Source organism: Drosophila innubila, assembly GCF_004354385.1.
Source record: "Drosophila innubila isolate TH190305 chromosome 2L unlocalized genomic scaffold, UK_Dinn_1.0 4_B_2L, whole genome shotgun sequence".
Lineage (NCBI taxonomy): Eukaryota > Metazoa > Arthropoda > Insecta > Diptera > Drosophilidae > Drosophila > Drosophila innubila.
Window position 1 is genome coordinate 21679737 of NW_022995372.1, and position 24387 is coordinate 21704123.

At 35.4% G+C, this 24387-nt stretch overlaps 1 protein-coding gene and 3 non-coding genes across 6 annotated transcripts in view; 3 read left to right on the top strand and 1 right to left on the bottom strand.

Annotated features, from left to right (window-relative positions):
• LOC117782071 (bone morphogenetic protein receptor type-1B) overlaps positions 1–24387 on the top strand; it is a 58119-nt gene that overhangs the window by 27897 nt on the left and 5835 nt on the right. For 2 of the 3 annotated variants that reach the window (XR_004617225.1, XM_034619009.1), the window contains exon 2: positions 1776–1910. Coding sequence is in view for 2 of the 3 variants with exons in the window: in XM_034619009.1 (XP_034474900.1) it covers positions 1776–1910 (135 nt within the window). In the remaining variant the exon portion in view is untranslated. Of the gene's footprint in view, positions 1–1775; positions 1911–9263; positions 10468–24387 lie in introns of those variants that run through there. The other variant, XM_034619010.1, reaches the window with a different exon arrangement.
• Positions 2016–2087, top strand: Trnad-guc. Its single transcript has one exon. It is a non-coding gene; the product is annotated as a tRNA-Asp (tRNA).
• Positions 2359–2430, bottom strand: Trnad-guc. Its single transcript has one exon. It is a non-coding gene; the product is annotated as a tRNA-Asp (tRNA).
• Positions 2872–2943, top strand: Trnad-guc. Its single transcript has one exon. It is a non-coding gene; the product is annotated as a tRNA-Asp (tRNA).

Here is a 24387-nt window from a genome sequence, read left to right on the forward strand (position 1 = left end):
TCCCCTAACACGCATTGCTCTAATTTGTTTGTGTTGTTGCACTTTATGGTTAGGCTTGTCGCCTGTTGCATATGAAATGAGTTTGAATGGAACCTTCTTTGGAGTTGTACCCACTGCACCCACTATGTGCCAGTCACGTTTTTCAGTTTCTGTTTTGCTTTTTTATTTCTCGGAAATTATATTCTTTTTTCCCATCCCCCAAGTACAAAACTGTTAATTACTGCGTTATGTCAAGTGAGTTTGATAGATGGTTTATGTAACTGCCAACTAAAGAGTGTGCGCGAAACCAACCACGGGAATAACACACTCAACTTTGGTGTAAGTGCAAAACCATTTAATCAATTAACGCCTTAGCCCCCTTTCCAGAACTCCAAAGAGGGTCTAGGGGAAACTCTGTCTGGGCCGTTTATCAGTCGGACTGTGGAGTTTTACTGCATCGCAGTAATATTGTCAAATTGCTTACATATTTTTTGCTTGACTGCAGTTTGAAGTAGTGAAAATACTTGAAATTGCAACAGAACTGCGCAAGTCGTTATGTTAATACCCTAATAGCTTATTTTAATGATTGACTGTCTAAATGACAATTAAGTTACAGCTTAAATTCTTAGATCTGAAAACGTTTACATATTTCTAATATTTCGGTTTCATATTTCCAATAATTTGTAGAGTCTATAATTATTATTATTATTAAATTAAAAGTTTTCTTCACACTTGTGAAGAATTTAACTTAAAAATATGAAAATACATTTTAGCTCTTTTTTTTAAATTAAGCTAAAATAAAATTATAGGTAGTAAAGAAATATGACTACATATCTTATGTTAAATTTGCTAGATCCTGTATTAGGGTAGACGGAAGTTGGTCGCCGTGTTGTGACACTTACTCAAGCGCCTTTATCTGCCACATAAATAATTGCCCTGAACATAATTTTTGTGCGTTCCATTTGTCGCTTTCTGTCATACACACGCACAACACATGCACACACACACACTGGAGAGCCGAGTGGCTGGAAGGTCTTCAAATGAAACGCATCATAAACAAAAGAACATTTGATAAGCTTCCACTGGGTCATATAAGCAATTGTTATCAAATTGTATATTAATTTATTTTTGCCCGTTATATCAACAAAAAATGTTTTCCCTTTGCTCCTCCTAATTAATCTAAAGCTGCCACCTTTTCATATGCAATAAAATATAGCCTACAACGTTTTAAGTATCACATTACCAGCTTTTTCTTGATTAAACCTGGTCAAAACTGACAAGATTTCATTGGAGTCTTCTTGCCACACGCGGCCATTTGCAGACAGCGCTTGTTGCGTGCAGCAAAGACAGAATCACAACGAGTCGTATTTTCGTAGAGCTGTCAAAGCTTATCTTAAAGATGCGCGTGGACCCGACATAACTGGTCTAGTCAGTTGGCAAAAGGAAGCAACAAATTACGTACTGCGTTTTTGGCCAGGTTTATGACACACGCTTGCATTCAGCCCACTCTATTTCTCTTTCTTCTTTGAGGCCTACGTTCTTCCGTTTGTCTGCAGGAAAACTGAAGACAGTTCTTTACTCATATTACAGGCGCCCCACGCCATTTCAATTGTTGTTGTTCAAATTATTAATCGACATTTGTTTGGCGCCATCGCCGTCGCCAGCAAGAGCAAAACTCAAGTGCCGAGCTGCTCTTTCCGGACTTTTGTTTACAATACTTAACACAATACACGGATTTTCCATTCCCAATACTTAATATGAACAATTGTTCTTTATTTATTTTTAATATTTTGCAGGCGAGCTTAGTGTTTTCGATTTAACAGCCGCTGATGAAACAGCAGAAGAATTTACAGTTCTGGAGGCTGCTACCGCATCTATGTTAAAGAGCGCAGCAGCAACAACAAATACACACGAGAAGTCAACGGAAATCGGTGAGTGGAGTTGAACAGCTAGAAAGAGAGCGCGAATTAACATTGAGTTCAGTGAATTTCATTCTGCTGCGCTCAAATACACATTGTGACAAGCTGTTGTTAACATCCTCGATAGTATAGTGGTCAGTATCCCCGCCTGTCACGCGGGAGACCGGGGTTCAATTCCCCGTCGGGGAGATTTGTAAAACTTTTTTTTTTTTTTTATTTATTAACATTTTAAAATTGCTTACAATACAAAACGTTATTGCTTAGCAAATTGTATTAATTGGTCTCCGTTTGTTCACAATATATTAGTTAATAACATTCACCTATTGTTGCGCGAAGTAGGTATTGCATATGCAAGCCATTTACTTAAACTAAATGTAAAAAAGAATAATAATTTTTAGCATCTACATATTTATTTTATTTACGAACAAAAATGAAAAACTAAAAAAAAAAATTTCACATTCTCCCCGACGGGGAATTGAACCCCGGTCTCCCGCGTGACAGGCGGGGATACTGACCACTATACTATCGAGGATGTTGTGAGCGTATCGCCAAAACGTATTGTTAAGCGTAGCCACTTACTTCCACAATGTAAGAAATCGGGTTGAATTTTTTTTTTAACGTAAAGGTTTTTTTCTTTGTAGTGTTTTTTACAAAAGCCTTTAAGTATCTTCTTTGCATTTTCTGATATCAAAATGCTATCGTTCAATCGTTTTCCTACCACAAATTTATTAAAATTATGTTACTGAGTTATTTATATATTGCTATATGATACAGTGCGACTCTCTATAAAGTCTTAAGTAATAATTGAAAAGAAGACGAAATAAACAAGCATAAATATATACCACCAATATAATACACCTTGTTAGTATTTTTCGCATTACGGTATCAGCTCATGAGTTCGCACAAGCAGTAAAACTGTCTGGCATCAATACGCGTTTGCTTAAAAAGTGTTTTTGTCAATCCATTAACAACATCCTCGATAGTATAGTGGTCAGTATCCCCGCCTGTCACGCGGGAGACCGGGGTTCAATTCCCCGTCGGGGAGATGTGTATAACATTTTTTTTTTTTATATTAATTTACTTACATTTTTAAATTGTTTACAATACGAAACGTTATTGCTTAGCAAATTGTGTTAATTGATATCCGTTTGTTCACAATATTTTAGTTAATAACATTCACCTATTGTTGGTAGGCATTGCATATTTAAAAAAAAAAATGTTTTCACACTCTCCCCGACGGGGAATTGAACCCCGGTCTCCCGCGTACTATCGAGGATGAAATTATACAGTATCTAACATTTTTGTAGGTTAGATTCTAACAGATGGATGTTTATTCTTGTATTTGAATTGTTGAAACTCCTAGATACAATCTATATAATAATTAATTTTGCGTAATTTGTAGAAATTCAACTAACACTTACATCAGCAAAGGTGTTAATGAAAAGTTTTTAATGCATTTACAAATTATAGTTGACGCGTTTAAAGTCCGCAGCTCCAAAGGAGTTTACTACACATCCATTATTCACTTTCATGTTGTGTGTGGAGTGTGTGTACGCTGGTTGACTTATGCGCAGCGGTGCGTGTAATTATAATTTATCGTTGTTGAAATTCCATAAAACTTTAACACCTCACCTTGAGGCAATGAAGTGTCTGAAAACTGAAAACTAAAACGCGAACGTTGTTGCAGCGTAAAGAATCAAGAAATCCGTTGCACTGGAAGGTGAGGAGATGAATGCTTAATTGCACTTCACTTTGATGAATTTTCGTATAGCAACACCTCTCAAGTTAATGATGCATAGTCTTCAGATACATAGTCTTCGTACAGTGTATCTACAGAGTACTTTGAAGTTGAATTACGAACTGCAAACTGGATCTTGGTTCTTTTCGCTTAAATTATTTTTGGTTTTGTTTCACAATTTTGGATGCATTGCAAAACGTTCACAAAGAGCGGAATTTGTATAGCATTTTTTGTCCACATGTTGCTGAAATACAAAATGCCTTTGGACTTATTTTACACACTAACAAAAGAGACTCGCCCACGTTGACACAAATTTCTTGTACAATTCAACTGAAATTTCCGCAGCAAATACAAAGATACAAATGTATCTTTGTCTGTATGTGAATATCTGTCAGATGCTAGCGGGCGGTGCTACCAGAATGTGAGAGAAAGAGAGATGGCATCTGTTGCCATTTACTTAAACTAAATGTAAAAGAATAATAATTTTAGCATCTACATATTTATTTTATTTACGAACAAAATGAAAAACTAAAAAAAAATTTCACATTCTCCCGACGGAATTGAACCCGGTCTCCCGCGTGACAGGCGGGGATACTGACCACTATACTATCGAGGATGTTGTGAGCGTATCGCCAAAACGTATTGTTGCTGCAGCCACTTACTCCACAATGTAAGAAATCGGGTTGAATTTTTTTTTAACGTAAAGGTTTTTTTCTTTGTAGTGTTTTTTACAAAAGCCTTTAAGTATCTTCTTTGCATTTTCTGATATCAAAATGCTATCGTTCAATTCGTTTTCCTACCACAAATTTATTAAAATTATGTTACTGAGTTATTTATATAATTGCTATATGATACAGTGCGACTCTCTATAAAGTCTTAAGTAATAATTGAAAAGAAGACGAAATAAACAAGCATAAATATATACCACCAATATAATACACCTTGTTAGTTTTTTCGCATTACGGTACGCGTTGCTTAAAAGTGTTGTAAGAAAATCGGTTGAATTTTTTTTTTTAACGTTTTTTTTCTTTATGTGTTTTTTACAAAACCTTTAAGTATCTTCTTTTGCATTTTCTGTATCAAATGTATCGTTCAATTCGTTTTCCCTACAACAATTTATTAATTGTTACTAACAACATCCTCTCTATAAAGATAGAAAGAAGACGAAATATAGTGTATTTTTCGCATTACAGTATCCCCGCCTGTCACGCGGGAGACCGGGGTTCAATTCCCCGTCGGGGAGATGTGTATAACATTTTTTTTTTTTATATTAATTTACTTACATTTTTCGGTTGTTTACAATACGAAACGTTATTGCTTAGCAAATTGTGTTAATTGATATCCGTTTGTTCACAATATTTTAGTTAATAACATTCACCTATTGTTGGTAGGCATTGCATATTTAAAAAAAAATGTTTTCACACTCTGACGGAATTGTTAATCTCCATGACAAACTAGACCCTATACTATCGAGGATGTTGAAAATCAACTAAACTTAATACAGTATCTAAGGTATACATTTTGTGTAAGGTTAGATTCTAACAGATGGAATTTATTCTTGTATTTGAATTGTTGAAACTCCTAGATACAATCTATATAATAATTAATTTTGCGTAATTTGTAGAAATTCAACTAACACTTACATCAGCAAAGGTGTTAATGAAAAGTTTTTAATGCATTTACAAATTATAGTTGACGCGTTTAAAGTCCGCAACGCTCCAAAGGAGTTTACTACACATCCATTATTCACTTTCATGTTGCGTGTGTGAGTGTGTGTACGCTGGTTGACTTATGCGCAGCGGTGCGTGTAATTATAATTTATCGTTGTTGAAATTCCATAAAACTTTAACACCTCACCTTGAGGCAATGAAGTGTCTGAAAACTGAAAAACTAAAAACGCGAACGTTGTTGCAGCGTAAAGAATCAAGAAATCCGTTGCACTGGAAAGGTGAGGAGATGAATGCTTAATTGCACTTCACTTTGATGAATTTTCGTATAGGGGCAACACCTCTCAAGTGTTAATGATGCATAGTCTTCAGATACATAGTCTTCGTACAGTGTATCTACAGAGTACTTTGAAGTTGAATTACGAACTGCAAACTGGATCTTGGTTCTTTTCGCTTAAATTATTTTTGGTTTTTGTTTCACAATTTTGGATGCATTGCAAAACGTTCACAAAGAGCGGAATTTGTAGCATTTTTTTGTCCACATGTTGCTGAGAAATACAAAATGCCTTTGGACTTATTTTTACACACTAACAAAAGAGACTCGCCCACGTTGACACAAATTTCTTGTACAATTCCAACTGAAATTTCCATGCAGCAAATACAAGAGATACAAATGTATCTTTGTCTGTATGTGAATATCTGTCAGATGCTAGCGGGCGGTGCTACCAGAATGTGAGAGAAAGAGAGATGGCATCTGTTGCTTTGTTCTGTACATCGACTGACTTTGATTTAATGCCCAGCCACACTTCAAATGACATTTCGAACCTTGTGGAAGAGACCTTTTTGGGTATTGTCGGACCTTTGAGAGAGAGAGAGGGGAGCCTGTTGCGCACATCTGTTGGCCATGTTGGGCCTGTTGCATACTGTATTCTGTATCTAATGTGTGTTTGAAATGATGTTGATTCGTTCCAGATACAGGTACAGATACAGCTACAGCTACAGCTACAAATACTTGGCCCGCCAGTTTGTCTGGCATGTTGTCTGCATCTTGGGTCTGAGAGACATACAAAGACGATCATTTCATTTCCATAGAAATGCTTGAAATCTTCCATGAAAAACCATTCAATTGTATACAAATGAAATGCCTTCCACTTTTCAAACTTCTGGCTGTTCCCTCGATCTTCTTATTTAAACAAAAAACAATATAATGTTAATGGAAACTATATCGGGTCGATTGCACCTCACTTAAAGGTGCTAATTGTGTACTGCAGCAAATCCTCGCGTCTGCAATATTAGTATAAATAATAAAAATTTCGCGCCTGGCATTTAATTTGGCGTCTGCCTTTCTTCTCTCTTCCCCTTCACCTTCCCCTTTGGTGTTCCCACCCAACGCTGCATTCAAGTGAACACGATTCACGTCTTCATTCTAAGCATTGCTCTCTCCTTCTTTCTCCCAGTCTTAAGTCAGCTAGAGAAACGCACAACAGACAGAGACGGCATGCACAATGGCCGCCCGTCTGCTAAAAAAAAACAAAAATTAAAAAAATCAACATTTTTCATAGTCTATAGAGAATATAAGACTTGTGAGTTTCCCTCTGTTTTTCCATTTTCATATTCTTTTATCGTTTATTTATAGAAATCACAAATTTATTTTCTAACATAAAATTTATATATATTTCGTTTAGAAGGAATGTAATTTATGAAAAAAATACACTTTTAATTCAAAGCTGTTACTGTTAATGTTAATTTATGTGTTAACATACAATGCTTATTTTAACTGAGCTTTCTTAAACTGTTATAGTTTTTGGATTATTTCAAACAGCTTTTCCAAATAAGATGATATTTTTTGTCACTCTATCAGAGTTCTTGGTTGCCTTTTTGTGAAGAATTGTTGTTTATTATCATGATAAATTATGTGATTGCAATAAAGAAACCGAAAATTTCATTCTAGATAATATTAATGTAATCTAAAGATCACGAGATTTTAAATTTGAAGCAACAAAATAAAGATAATTATTTATATTTTTGCTCTCTTGGCTTCCAATTCGTTAAGCATTCCGCGGCAAATTGTTTAACTACTTTAAAAAACAAAAATATTTTGTGTTAAAATGGTATTAACGCGTTCATTAGTAAACAATTACAAATTTTTTTTTTTAATTATACAAATATGATTGATGCATTTTGATGAACGCAGTCATTATTTATTTTTATTATCAACTGATTTATATTTTGCTCCACTGCAATTGAAATTGAAACATACCCAATTCTGCCAGAGCATTCTACAGGGTATGCAGAAAACAGTACAGTGCAGCTTAATGCCCTCACAGACTGCATCCAATGTCTCTGGTGCACCACAGGCCATGGCCTGCCCAGTGTTGCCGGCTGTGCGCTGCGTGACTCCTACACTTGAGAAATCACACCTCGCCTGCCAGCACCTCCAACAACAACACCAACAACAACAACAACAGCAACAACACCCGACACAACAAGATGAAGAACAAGCGTAATAACAACTTACGTTATTATTAACAACATCAAGAGTCTGGCAATCACTAAGCCTCTGGCCAAAGCATTTAGATAGACAAAATCAGATCAGAGAGCACAATCCCAAAAAAATAAATGTTCATATAAGTTATGGCCTTTTGTGAGCGATAATAAATGCATTGGGGTCTGTGGGTATCTGAGTTTTTGGGAGTCTGGGTTGCGTGACCCATAAGGGTTATCACTTTGGTCGTTAACTAAGCGCGAGTTCAGCATCTGGTGATAAGCCAAATGCGCTGCCAAATGCGTTTTAATCCAAAAATATGAAATTCAACTACCTGCGAAAAGTGTGTTAAACGTTTTTGGCCAGGTATTTACTGGCGTACCTAATTAGCGGAGACTACTGTTTGTCTAACACTGGATTGAATGACGTCTAATGAGTTTTTGGTCAGAAATCACATAATGTCGTGGCTGTAAAATGCACAGACACAGGCAGCTGTATAGTTAGTCAAGTAATTGTTTTAACAAAACTCAAAATTAATACATTTTTGCTTATAGTTCTTGAAAAGTCAAAGAGGAATTACTAGTTTACTAATTTTAATGATATAAACTTTAACATGGTAACTTTTTCCTTGTTAAATAATTACTTGACTAACTGTAACTGTAAGATGCGTTTTGGGGCGTTTGGCATGGTGTTGTCAATAATCACACATTGCCTTAACAAATTCGAGACAAAAACTGTTATTATTCGTTGTTGTTGTTGTTGTTGTCAGTTGCATGCATATGCAAAAAGGGCTCCATCCCCGGCAATTATGCAGCCGACAGGCGAGGCAACAGAAACGGCAGCAGCACCGACGGCCAGCTCCCTTGCCTCGTATCTAGATATGTCAGTTATAATAAGCAGCAACGAAATACGAGCACGGACGACGGCGACGACGACGATGCTACACAAACGGTTAAAGATCAAGATACTCGCACACAAGCACACTCACACACTCGTACACTCACAGATACAGACACTTGAGGCATTCAAAACTTGAAATACAAGTGAGCGTGGCCAACAGAAAAACGCCAAGTGAGCGTCAAAGAGCGCACGCGTTTTAAAACGCGCACAAAACGCGCTACCGCTTTAGGCGCGCTCTCACACAAAACATACTCTCTCGCAGAAGCACTTCGCTCAAGAAAATATGTAGTTGTAAATTAAAGATGTTAAATAAAATAAAATTTAAAACTATTTTTTAAGATTAGTAAGTAATTGCAGGCAACTTTATTTAAATCACAAATCCAAAGAAAAATCAAGCAAACTTGCAGTTAGAACTTGCTGCTTATTTACGCGCAGTGTAGGTGCTGTTCGTTTTACGCTCTCTCTTAAACACTGTATGCGTGTGATTGTGTGTGTGCGTGTGTGTGCTACTCTCTCCCACTCGCGCTCTCTGTCTGGACACTCTCTCTGTTTGCCTGTTGCTGCAGTGAAGTCAGTACCTGATACGTCGTGCTCGTGTTGTGACGTATTTGTTCATTTTGTTCCGTGTTGGCTGCGCTGCGTTTCGTGCGTCTTTCGATTGTCGTGCAATTAGCAAGAATTTCAAATGGCAAAGATTATTAACTAAATTGGCAGTGCGCATAGATCAAATGACAAGCGATCCAGAAATATTAAAGAATAGAGAATTGGATATAATTAATTGATTGTGTAGTGATATCTTTGTGCAAATTTCAAGAAGGGCTAAAAATAATCAAAAGAAATAAAAGAAACGAAACGAAAACGAATCGACCACAAATATTTGTTTGGCAATAACAAAACTGTTGTGTCTGTGTCTAAAGTGCCAAATAGTTTTAGCCAACAACAAAGGCAAGAATAAAAGTCTAAAGACTAGTGTGAGCTTGAAATCAAATTGATTTCGGCTAGAGTGTCGCTATCTCTGTCTGTCTGTTGTCTGGCTGTCGCAGGATATCCGACGTTGCGACGTATGCTTGGATTGAATTTCACCTGATTTGTATTGCCACCTTTCGTATATAATTATAATCAACGTGATCACGCGCTCACACCACTGCGACAACAACAACAACAACAACAGCAACAAGCATACACAGCATAACAACAACAGGAACAACAAAGAGAAAAGGAACAGTCAAGAACTGAGCGCACACAGGATCAAGTTTGCCAAAACCCATAATTTTTTGTTGTTTTTGTACACACACACTTGGAACCCACCGTACAGGGGGGAAGCAGGAACAGGAGGCTCCATGGTGTCGCCGGCTTGACCGACGCCGCCGGCCAAACGACCGCAATAAACTAACCAAACCAAACCAAACCAAACCGAACCGAAAAGCAACAGGCCGAAGGTGGAGTAAGGTAGGAGTTGGAAGAGGAGAAGGTATACAACGAATCCAGTTCTCGTTCCTCCACACGATCCAAACGGCTCGTGTTGCTACGTTTGTTGTTGTTGCTGCTGCTGCCGCATTTATTGTTTTGTTGCACGGCCGACTGAGAGCTCGAGCTGAGCAACAGGCCCCAACACCCGAAGACAACAACAAACACAAACACAAAAACAAAAACGACAACAACAACAACTTTCAGAGGTTGCATTGCCACCGCTTCGCATAAAAATCATCAGCGTTGTTCTTGCCGTTGTTGTTGCATCTCCAGACATGGCGCCGAAATCCAGAAAGAAGAAGGCTCATGGTAAATATTAATATAACATTTCTTTTAGCTTTTTTTATGCCCCTGAAAATTCCTATTTAATGCAAGTATGGGGCATATTAGTTGCAACTGCAGTGAATGAAAGCCGGGATCGCAATTACACATTATTTCTATTATAAAAACTCTTATTATTCAATCAAACATAAAAAATTGTAAATCATTATTAAATTTCTATAAACTCTTATTTTTTATTTTTGAAATTACAAATAAAAATTATATTTTTCAGCTTTTTTTATGACAATTAAAACTAACTTTGAAAGTAAAAAGTTGAATACAATTGTCTTTTAAAGAAATTCACAATGTGTAGCTCAATACATTTCATATGATACATGTTCTCAAAAGGCTCAATAAATCGCTTAAAAATTTCAAAGTAATTAAAATTTGTACGCTTAAATCCAAAACTGTTATGTACTTTGCAAATTGGGCTCAAGTATTTCGATTTCTTTCAGTTTAATTTAATATAGGTTTTTAATATTTAAATTTTCTGACAATCTGCAACAGATCTATTGTCTTACAGGGTAGTTTACAGTCAAATTACTTTATGTTGAACATGTTTGCTTGTTTTTTGTCTCTTTCTTTGGGTTTGTTTTTCAATAATAATCACAACCTGGGAACGCTTGAGACTTTTGCTTCTTTGGCGCTGCAATTGTTGTTATTGGGCTTTTCTATAGGGTTTCCCTTGCTGCTTTCTCAGAGCTGTCCTGTCAACGTTATCGTACTTTGAGATCGGCGCAATAGTCGCGGAAATGGACATGTCCCAAGCTCATGTCTCCATGATCTCCAACCGATGATTGTATCTCATAAGTATGCAGTGCTCATATTACAAATCCCTGAGTATATCCTGTTTAGAGTGCTCGATGGTTTCAATTGAAAAATTAAAAATCTCTTTTTTCCCTTGTTGTTGTTTTCTTCTAATTGCGTTTTGTTGTTCTCTCTATGGCAACTGGTGAACCCATAGTGGAAAAAGAGGGACTCGAAAGGCGGCTTAAAATATGCGACGTCTGACGGCTTCGGTCTGAACGTCTGCCGTCTCCTTTGCGCCTTTACGCCTTTGCCTGTTGTGCATGTTTTTCTTAATTTTTTATGGACGTGCGCAGGTAGAACGGACCAAACCAAAAACAACAACAACAAGAACAACACTTTCGAGCAACAAAAAATAAATAAAAACTAAAATACATACGAGAATAACCGAAATCAACGGGCACCCCTTGCAAATGGGGCAACCAAAAAAGATCAGCTGTCAATTTAATGGATGCCAGTCCTAGTGTATGTTTGTATGTTTGTATCTGTGTGTCTTTGTCTTTGGCTTTGTGTGTGTGGATTCTCGTATTTTATGTGCAACCTTGTTGTCATTCCATTTCATTTGCTTAGATTATTTTGATATGCATCTGAGCATTTGATTTGAGCTGCAGTACACGATTAGTTTAAGGGATTACGTGGAAATCCGTACAGCAAGGAGGGAAACTTATAAGGATTTAAACGGCGATATAAAGCATAGAATAAATTAGAATTTAATTATATTTAAAGAAAAAATTTTCCTTAAATGTGCTTAAATAATTCAAACTTAAAATATATCTTTATAATCTTTCCATCCGTTTATTGATCGATTCTTCTGAAACATTTAGAACAAAGAGTTTAAATATATTTTAAAAGAATTACTCTAAAAATTGTTCCCCTAACATTACAAATTAAAATAAGTTTACCGAAATTAACTGTATTTATTAAATAGTTAAATAGAATCTCTGAAACACTCTGCTTATGCACCGATTATTCTGAAATATTCAGAATACAACGTTTATATATTTAAAATAACGGTCCGCTTAAAATTTCACATTTAACATGACAAATAAGTCCACAAATAACGAATGAGATAAGCAGAAATTTCTGATATTATGTTCTAATTTGCTCACTTTCATATGCTCGACAGTTATGCCTATGTTGTGTTGCCTTTGTTTCCCACATAATCCTCAATGTCATTTGTTTACCAGGTGTAGCTTGAGTGCCTGTTCTCTGTTCTCAGTACGTTTGGTGATTTATATTGTGCATTCTCTTAATAATAAATTCGCCATGGGCGGCCTTTTTGGGCGCGTCCCAGAAGTGCCCAGATTCTTAGTCAGTCAGTTGAGCAGTTGCGCCCATGACAAATCGCTGAAAATGCCAAACAACAGCCAGATAAACAGCCAAACGGACAGGACAGATAAAAATTCAAAGGCGAAACAAATGCGAAAACACCTTCTGATGTGGGATTCAAAAAATGAGATTTCTTAAGAATAGTGTGAGAGACGCGCGAGCGGCATTTTTATTTTGAAGCAATTTTTGATTGAAATTTTAAGCCTTAGACAAAACGAAAAGATCTGAAATGGACAGCGACAACTATGGCTCCACTTATATTATTTTATAGAGGAAGTGCACAAGTGCAGGGTATACTATCATTATTTTCAGTTATGATTAAATACGCGACGTTTTTCTCTTATCGACACATCAAATTTTCGTGGAACCACAATAAACTGATAATGAAAAACTCTTGACGTGTTGCATATGTGTCTAGGTATACATGTGTGTGTGTGTGTGTGTATGTGTGTATGGCCCGATAACCTGGCCGGCTGTTGGTTTGTTGGTATTACTAGACTTAATCTTATCAGCGCGTCACTAGCGTAAACAAACAAAATAAAAATAATAACAATGATTGCCAGCCAAAACACTCCAAACTGCAGATACCCTGTAATCCTAACTGCCGTAGCTTAAATCGAAAAACTTAATAATACACTTGTACAGTCCTTGGTATCCTTAATCCTATCGATAGTATTAGTTGCCCATTTGTATGAAGTATTAAGTATTGTTATTAAGTCAATATTTGATGTATTTAATAGAATTGTTGCAAGCTGTTTTAATGACATTGCACGACCTTAAGATATTCTGTAGCTAGTGTTTAATCCCATCATAGAGAATAATGTAATAACAAATAAATATCTATAAATTAAAAAACTTGTACAAACTAATCGAAACTGACAGTATTTTTCTGGCTAAACGTGCACACGTAACTTTCTAATCATGTAAAACAGATTCTTACAATTATTATTAATGCACACATACGAGAAATTATTTACACTTAAATATTTTTGCTGACTTGTATGTCGTTTTGTTTTTTTTTTTTTTTGTATAAATATTTGTTGCTGTTCAAGTTTTGTGCAATTTACTTAGCATTTAATTTTAATTCATTTAAATGCCAACTTGCCGATTTTCGGGTTTTGTCGTGCAACACACGCAAAAGAGGTCATTGATTTTATGGGCCTGCATTCTGCAATTTACTCCCCTCTTGCCTCTCATTTCCCCCTTTTTCTCTGCACTTTTCCCCGTCTGTATTCCCTTGGTCAGCAGAAAACACAGACGTCGCTGTGTCGCGTCTTCAAAGTCAAAACATGTGAATTTGTTTTGTCTGCCTGGCGACTTGACGAACATATTCATCATTCTGACTAACTCATAAGATGCTTTAGTCAGCTACGTGATCTACTCATGTCAATATATGAAGATAAATCAGAGAAATTTAACAGCTAGTGCCAGTTTGCTAGATCTACCATTGAAAAATGTTTAAATACTAGCATTTTTTACATTAACTAGCTAACAAAAACTTTCTGAGTCATAAAGTGTTCATTGAGTAATGCGACAAGTGACTTTTTTAATATATTCAGAGTTTTAAAATTGAGCATAGTATATTTGAAAACTATAGAACAGTTCTTTGTTAAATACATTGGATTTATCTTTTAAACAATACATTTTCAGTTAAAATACAATTTGTATCGTGCTATTAACTGATTAATTAAGTATTTAATCATTCTAAACTTCTAGTTAATTAACTTTAAGCTATAGATACCTGCTGAGCCAGCTTTACTGTGCCTGCAATTTCAACAGATTTACTTTGATCTATGTCTAATCTGATTGAAATAGAAATATGAATACTAGACATCAGTCAGGAATGTCTCGCCCATTTCTATGTGTTAATTTTTTTCTTCTAGAAACGAATTGATATTAGTCGCATTTAACGGCCATAGTGAGTCGTAAAAAGCAGGAGTAACAATGTGAAAATATATAGTTGAATGCATAAATCAAGAACTAAGCTGGTTCATAAAACCCGGGAGAATCAGATGGCATCTACGCTAATCTTAGCAAGAAATACTTATAAACAACAAAATGCTACAAAACAACCAACTGAGAACTGAGATAGTACTCGTGTGTTCACTCAAATTTCACTTCATTTATCACAAAATTCATCAACGGACTTGACTACAAGCATACAGTGTGGGCTGTCAGTTCTTGTACGCCTTTAAACTTTTATCTGACTATTATGATAATATTATATCTAAAAGATTAAAAACAAAGGAGTTGTTATAGATTTTACTATCAACATATACAATTATCTTTATCTCCCCTTATTTTCTTCAAACTCACCCATTAAAATAGGATATCTTTTAAACAATTCCTTAATTTTTTCCTGCTTACATAAATCCAATGTTTTTGCTGCGCACGCGCAACTCTGGCAAATGAAATGTATCTGCAAGATGCAAACATTTCGAGCTGGAGTTTTGCATCTCCTGAGTTAAGCAATTTGCTGATTTGCTTGCCTTTATTTAATTTTGATTAATCGTCGACGAAATTAAGCGGAATTTGTGGCTTTCGTTGTTATTGTTATGGGATTTTTTCTTCGGTTGCTTACGATGGCAGGAAGCTGTATTTACTTACGAATGGTATGTGTTTGTATCTGTGTATCTTGCAGATACATTTCACTTCACTTCACTTGCAACAAATTCCATGCCATTTTGAAGTCGTGTTTGCATCTCAATATGTGTGTGTTTTTACTTTGACAAACATCAACAGCTGCCTGCGTATCCGTATCTGCATATCTGCGTATCTGTCGGATGCAGAACGGGCTCATTTCAGTCATTTTCACGCGCGCCCGCACATGTGTTGCACACACGCTGACGACAGATTTGAGACAGATCCGAGATGCGAGACCTGCAACAGGATATGTGCATACTGCTCTCTTCACTGTGCGTTAAGTGACAAACCAAAAAAACCAAAAAAAAAAAACAAGAACAAAATTTCACTGATTTTGGGGAATTCTCAAACGTTTCGTTACGTTCTTTCTCTGCTTTTATCTGATATATGCAGGAATAATATCGTGACCGTTTTATTTTTAGTACAAGAACCGGAACCAAAATAAATATCCTTTCCAAAAGCGAAAACAGAAAATTTTTTACCGGTACGATTTCGGGATATTTTTTTATAATATTTATTTCTATTGGAATTAGCATAAAACAACACTTTAAACACTTTTCTTTTAAAAAATCATGCCAAATTGCAAAAAAATGTTGACTTGTAAAGATGCTAGATCCAAAGTCTGACCAACTTAAAAATGTCATAGCTTCATTAAAACTGGACCGATTTTCAAGCGGATATTGATTTGAACGCTAAGGGTCCCCTTTGAAACTTTAAATTTTACTTATAATCAGCTCCTTTTATCGTTATTAGTATAAAACAATTTTTTACATTTGATTCTGAAACGTTTCCTCTTTTGCAGTAATTTTATACTTTTATATTTGCACTGAAGTACTCTAGATAAAAAGATACACTCTATTTATATATAGAGACAAAAGCTTACATAAACGCTGTTGCTCTATATTTTTTTGTATTTATTTTTTTTGTAGTTACGTGCAAAAGGAAATTGGCAATAACAATTAACGTGCACGTGCGCTGTTAACGCGTTTGGTTCGTGTTCATGTTTGTGTTCGAATTATGGCCAAAATGTTATAGCTGTTTGCATTCTTTATAGTGAACGGAGGTGCGCACAATTTATATACGATATATATGTGTATGATAGACAGCGCGGCGGCAAAGTTTATTAGACTGAAACAACAACAACAACAAAAACAAGACGTAAAAAACCAAAATAACAGTGGGCAACAACTGTTTGGTGCCAGACAGACAAAGTGAACCGAGCCATTGACAACGCACATATAAAATATATATTTATATGAATATGTATAATTGGTTCTAGATGTGTTTTTCGACATATATGTGTTCAGTTCTCTTGTATGCTGAATTTTAAATATATTTTCATATAGTAGACAGTATATTTGGACTGTCTGCAGAGCGCGTCGCAACCTTAAAAGGCGCGCCAACAAAATGATTTTTGATTCATCATCAGGTGACCAAAACCAACTAAAAAAATAAATAAAATAAAATTGTATGAAATAAAATTATATTTGATAATTTCGGTAAACTGTCTGCAGCAGCAACTGGTTGTTGTTGCTAGTCGAAACAGCAGCAGCAGCAACATGTTGCCGCTGTCAATGGCTCTAGGCAGCAACAACCCAAACAACAACAGCAACATGGCCTAGCCTTTTATATGCCAGGCGTGTGCTGCACATAAATTTAATTGACATTTTGACGCGGCTTGCATATTGGCCAATGGGCCACCCACACGAGCATAAACTTAGCATTCAAATTGGCCAACAGGCTGCTGACAAACGGCTTAAATTGATGACAACTGTCTGAGCAGTAGGTGGAGTTTCCTACGTTTCCTTTAGTTTCCTACGTTTTTCTTTGGCTTCCTCAGCTACATCACTAATTTGCAGTCAGACCATTCCAAATGGCCGTATCTCTAACAAATCGCAGACGCCAGTTTGCCAGACATTTTGACTTTATTTTTAAGTCAGCCACGTCTCAGTTTAAGTATAAGTAAAAGTTTATTTTCGTAACGCGGTACAAAGCCAAATAGCATTTGCTATTTCATATGGCAGACGCATAAATTTAAACAGTTTTATTTTTATTTTATTTTTTTTTGATTTCGAAAAAACAAAGACAACTTATTAGCATCGCATTTGTTTCATCTACCCTGTATACCAAAGAAGTGACAAAATTGTGGTAGCTTTGACTAGAAAAGCATCTGTTGTTTGTCTATCTAAACTGTGATCTAAAGAGTCAGTTAAAGTTAAAGTCTACAGTCTGTAGGGTATCTCTAGGTCCAGTTGCAGCAACTTGTTTTTTAATTTGCCCCGCAATGACGCTCAGGGGCAGGTTTTAGCAAAAACGGCTACTGTAGAATCGACTAACAGCAACAATGAGAGCTAATCATCGCCATTATAATCATTATGACGCCTTCATTTTGCGATTTAGAGATTCGCCGATTCGACGATTTAGCGATTTGGCGATTTGCATTCATCAACATCAGCCGTAATTTACTGTTGAAATTGCCATAAAATAAAATTTACCAAATATTTATCGTTGTATTTTAATTAGATTTTCAATCCCAAATAAGTTCAGAACCAGTTGAGATTTGATTTATATTTAGCTTATTTTTTTCGGCTTCTCATCGCATTTTAATTGATGATTATATTTGTGTCTTTGACTTATTACTAATTACTAATTAATTCTTTATTTCTTTCCTCTGTTTTTATTGCAGGTAAGTTTAAGCTTGACCCAAAAGCTTTTTGGATATGTAAATGGGGAAACTGTTCGATTTTAGAGGGTGACTAAGCAGAAACCTTGACAGTTAACATATGAGTTTGTATACGATATTCAGTTCATTTTCCAATGCTAAAAATCGCTAGGATATAAAACTTAAATCGAGGCTTTAATTATTATTATTTCATTTATAAAATTTCAGAATAGTTTTAACTTATTTTGAGCATAATTTGCGCGCAAATTGATATGATTCATCTATTCTTAAACAAAATTTGGTGTTCTGAAAACTTTTTCATTTTATTTTTAAAAATATATTTTTTACTTGCTTCAAGATTATTTTTATAATTTTTTGAAATTGAAGCTCACTTAATAATTTTAGAAACTTTATTCCATTACAATTTATAAACTTGTTAAATAATGTTGGAGATTTCCTCACTCTTCACTTACAGCTAATTTAAAAGCCGCTAGCGATTTGTGCACGTTTTAAATCGCCTTGTGTGGTCCAAAATTTATTGTAGTAGCAGCTGCTGCAAAAAATGTCTCATTTATGTTTTTTAATAATTTTGCGGCTGCAATTAAAAATCATTAAGCCAAATCGGCGCAGTCTGCCCGGAGGCCTCTCTAATTAAAGCTGATTGTGTTGATTTGAACGGGGCGTATGCAAAAGGCATACAAAATATATATATGTGTATATATAATTTCCACGACATCAATGTACACTGTACATATATGCAATTGTTTTTAATTGCCAGAAAGAAAGAGAGAGGGGGAAAATACAGATACAAGTGAGGGATAAAGACTGTACATAAATCTGAAACGAAATCTGAAATAAACGTTTTGTGACCATCTATGAATTGTTGGCAATGTCTGACTATTTGGGTTATTGGCATTTCATTCATAAGAGAACCGCAACTTCATAAAACTAGATAAATAGACAGGCACAAATATAGACACGGTGAGGCATTAATTATAGCCATTTATAAGGAAAAATCGTTTTAAAAGTTGTCATGCTCACAGTAGAATAACAACAACAACAGAGGCTTGGTAACTCAAATACAGACGAGAAACGATAACAACAACAACATCGGCTCAAACTCGTTTACCTTCGATATCATTCTTCTTTTTCATACCCTGTGCGCATAGAAAACGAGCTGAAAAATGCTATGATCAAGTTGAGAAATCGACTAAATTATGTTTAGAATTTCTTGCATGAAATTTTTAGAGATTTTGTAGTTAATTATAAATCAATAAGAAACTGGTTTTTCCTTATTAAGCTCAAAATTCTAGATTGCCGTTTAAAATATCTTAATTTTTAGTTATAAATTGCGCTTAGTTTTTTTTTTTAAATATCTTTAGTTGTGAATTGAAGTTTAACGAAACTTAGTGCAACTAAAAAATTCTTAAAGATTATTAATAGGGTATATTGTAGTCCAGCACACTCGTCTTAGACCTTCATTCTTTGATTTTTGGTTAAGGAAAACAATCTTATTCGGTTTGGTCTTAGGTTTTGCGAACATTTATCTATTGATCGGTTCGTTACGAAGCTGGGCAACAGCTGAGGCACGTGTTGGAAAGATTGCAAAGCAAATAAAACCGACGGCGTTTTACACTGTTAGAAAAGTCATAAAGTTGTCAAGTGAAAATTTCATCTCTAATAAATACGAATTTTCGATTTTTTTTATTTTTGCATTTGGCAACAATAAGATGCTTAATTAAAGCCATAAACTTTTCACAATGTCAACTACGCGCAGCAATTTGCATTTCATTTGTTGCCGCTGAGGGCGTATGCTAAAAATTAAATAAAAAGAGTACATAGAAATAAATTTTAAAAAAGCAATTAATTACTATTGATTTACGGGGCGTATGCTTGATTTATGTCTATGAATAAGTATACGCAAGCGTTTGACCAAAAAGCAGCGGGCGTTTCTATTTATTTGCTGACAAAAATGAGTGAAATGATGATAAATATGATGATGATGAGAACGATGACTTCATTGTCCATCCCTGGTCATAGCTTGCTGCAGCTGTGGCAAGCCCAAGTTCAATGTTGCCTCTAAATGTTGACTTACATATTGCCACCCCTTTGTAGCATCTCTCTCTTTCTTATATTTCTACTCCTATTCTTTGTCTTGTTGTTGGTAATTTATACAGCACTCTATGTTTTGCATTTCAAGCAGTTTCCTCTCAGAGTTCGATCGCTGCGATTCACAAACTGGAATATAGATTTACTCAAGTCTCTGTGTGTGAGTGTGTGTGAGTGTGTGTGAGTGTGTGTGTGTGTTTAGAAACAGCATAGAGCCAACGTATTACTTTTGAACCCGGATGTGTCTAGCACAGTGGCGCAACGAGAGGGATATTGAATATTATTGTAGATATTATCATCTAGAACATTTTTTTATCGGTTCAGTTTTGGCAGTTTAAAGTTGGTCCGAATATTGCAAATTTACAAGTCAATATGTTTGTCTAATTTGGCATGATTTTTAACAAAAAATATGAAATTCTTAAATCAAATTTAAAGTGTTGTCTGAAACTAATAATGATATAGGGAGTTGAATAGAAGTGATAACATGATACTTAGGATCAAAATCGATATCTAGATCTAGAGCGAAACAAAAATTTGAACGAATGATCTAAATAAAAAGATGGTAACATACTAAAAATAAAACATTTAGTGCAAATCTTATCGATATTGTACAATTTTATTTGCCATCTCTAAGTTACAGACATTTTTCAAGCCGTACCTTAACTACGCCTCTGTGTTTGCTTTTCTAATGCGAATTCCGCTTAAACGTTATGTATGTAGATTAGATTATGTATGCTGATTATGCGCAGGGTTGGACACTCGGCAATTTGTAAGCCAGCCAATATGTGACTCTTAGACGCGTGGGTGCTGTTGTTGTTATTGTAGTTGTTGTTGTTTATATGTGTGACATGCTGTTGTTGGCTTCTGCTTTGCATATGAAACGAGTTTCTTGAAAATTTACCAAGTCGCCCTTGCTTCACAGCAGCATCCGGCAGCAGCCCACGCAACAAACAATTCCCTAGCAATCCCTAGCAGCTCTCTCTATCTCTCGCTCTTTCTCTCTCTTTGCTTGCATTCAGCTTTGTTGCCCACGCGTAGCAGTTTGACGCGTTTTTAATCGCGCTGCTGCCGCTTGGGCGTTATTTGATTTAATTAAAAATATGCGACACTTAATTAAAACGCATGCAGACTCTTGAAATTTAGCGACTGTCGCAGAGACTGAACAGCCGTCTGACAAGCAGAGTGTCGTGCGTTTTATTAAGAATTTTGACAGCATTTTGATTAAGAGGCAGCCTCAAGGCACTTGGCCAACCGATAAACGCCCACGACAAACAGTTTTCCAAGCGGTTTTTATGGGAAATAACTGGTTGGCATTTCCACAGACATACCTAACGTATAAACATATGTAGGTATATTAACTATCTAAGAGTCTAAAACAAAAAGCCAATCATGCCGTTTACAGCTGCCTAACAGCAAAAACATGTTTCAGTTTATACTTCTCTTGTTGCTGTTTTTGTTTTTGTTTTGTTGCTATTGCTATTGCTTTTGTTTGTATTGTCGGTGACACGTTTTGAAAGTCAATTAAACGCTTGTAATATGCATTTATGCAAATGAATTGCATTGGAATGCAAAGCACAATAGCATAAAACGCAGAATCTATGGACCAACAAGTGCTAACAGTGCGTTAACAGAGTGTTTACATATCAATGTACTCGACAGACAGGTGAATCATCCATTACCTTGTGCAGGTAATTAGATAATATCATTTTGTCATTCTTGTATTCAATTATCAGATTAACAGAACTTTTACAGTGTATGTTAACTAGTCTTCAACAAATAAGTACAATACATTACATTAACAAACAGAAATAAACTTTTACATAGCAATATACACTCCTCAACTATCATTTGTTTATTACTTTCACTGTTTTCAGTCATCAACAGAGATTTTGTAATTTTCCCTCACTGTATTCAGATTTAACAGCGCCTTAACAGAGGGTCAGAGGTCACACTTGACATTCCTTATTCTTCTTTACTATGTCGATAGATTAGGTTCAACCCGCACAACCAGTTTCCAAGTGTTAATTTTAACACCTCAGAACACTAGAGATCTGAATATCATTAAATATTTATTCTTCAACTTGAATGGCACTTAAGTAAATTTTATTAGACATTAACATGCAAAAACAATGATAACAGCTATTAATAAGCTCTGTTCATTGAAGGGAATTTCAGTTAATCGCAGTTTCTATGAAAACTTTGTACCTTCTTTGTACTTTTTTTTCGAGGAATAAAAATTCTTTGTATATGCAATCTTTATGCTTTCTTAATAATAAACATTATGACCAAAATACAAATCGATCTTGATAAAGTGGTGATCGCTTTAAAAGAACACTTCTATAAATAAGCTAAATAGCAAAGAGCTTTTCTGACAACTTTTATCAAATCCGCCCATTTTTCATTTTTCTGTTGTTGTTAATAAAGTTGAAGTATTACCCATATCTAAAACATTTTGATACTTGTTTAACGAACATTTTTGTTGAGCTCAGCTTATTTTTTGCCCTTCACTTACATGAATGTAAAAAATTGGTAACATTGTCAAGTGCATATTTTGTTTAGGTCATCAGAAACAATGTGAACTTGGTAAATGGTTAAACTTTATTTACGACCCCAAAATAGACAACTTTGAGTGGTAGTTAAACCTTGTCATCTGGAAGTATTGTAATAGTCAGTATGAGATTTGTAAGGTTAGAGTTAGGAGATTACATAATATGCAAATCATAAATGATTATGGATATTATATTCAGCATGTAAACAGTTTTAAATTTTTTATAAAATCAATTAATTTTAATGTTTATTTTTAATTTATATTTAAATGAGTTTGCTTTTATGGACTTTAATCAATGTATTTTGACTGCGATTAATTGTAATATCTAAGCTTTTAATTGCTTGCAAGCTGTTGCAGCTGCACTCGGATCACTCGTTTGGCATATGGCAATGGTTTACAGTATGAATCAGGTAACGATTTCCGCTGCCAACGCGCATCACAACACAGCAAACACATCACAAACACATCACAACACATCACAAACACATCACATGGTCGTGATGTAGGTTCAAAGTTAGGTGCAGTTTCTCCACAAAGCTGCGATAGTTGATTTTGCATTTACATTTCGTTTGCATTCAAGCGTTTATCATATTTTCCCTCTCTCTCTCTCTCTCTTTCTCCCACTCTCTGGCTCTCTCTTTTTCTTCTTCCTCTTTATCTTACTCTTTGAGGCGTGGGTCGCAGTCGTGTCGTAAACATTACGTCAAATGGCCGCCCAATCTAAAAATACTCCCACTACATTGGGCGACAGTTCCACAGTGCCACACAGCTCCAGCTGAAATGCGTGGCATGCCACACTGGGCACATCCGCTGTGCCGTGCGTCGTCTTCTTCGGAAACGTTTGCCAAATGCTACAAAACTCGTGCTTCATATAAATTTAAGTATCTATATAAATAAATAAATATATGTGTGCGTGTGTGTGTGTGTGTGTTGGCAGGTCATGTGCTAGCTAAAGATATACAAATCGTTTTACTATCTTTACCTACATACAAGTATCTATATATGTACAAAGATACATTGATAGACAGATAGATATACTTGTACTACACTCGCTGACGTTGGCCAAATCGGAGGTGAGCTCATCAATGGCATCAATAGAATCAACAACAGCAACAGCAACAGCTGCTGAATCTGATGCTGCCACAGCGGCAGAGAGTCTGTAATCATAATGTATTTATGATCAAAAACTGAGTGTGCTTGACTAGCAGATACTTAGTAATCATTAAGTAGATCTTAATCTATAAATCATTTATGTGTTAAAAACAAAATGAAAATAGCTTAGGTATGGCACATTACTAGTATACTCTCTTAGCATATTTTATGATTATTTATAGTTATTGAATGGTCAGCGTTTCGCTTGACGAATGAAAAGTGATTTAGTAATACTTTTATTTTGCACAAGAATTTGTTTGCTTGAATTCTTTTCTTTAAAGTTCATAGCTTTTGTCATTTTCAATAATATATAATATTAAGTTTTTCAAAATACATATTATAGAAATACTTGTACATATTTAAGTCAGCGCATCACCTGGCTAATTTAAAATGATTTCATGATAGTATTTCTTTAAAGACACAATTTATTTGCTTGAATTCCTGCTCTCATTTATTTATTTATACTTATTAAATAGTCAGCACATCACCTGGCTAATTAAAAACAATTTAATAATATATATTTTTTGTGATATTTTTCAAATATTTCTCAAGTATTTATGAAAGAATTTCGCTACACAGAAACCGATTTTAGCTGCGCGTGCAGTTGGCGCCAAGCTGGAGCCGCCTGGCATCTCGAGCCGCCCGACTGGTCCGCCCC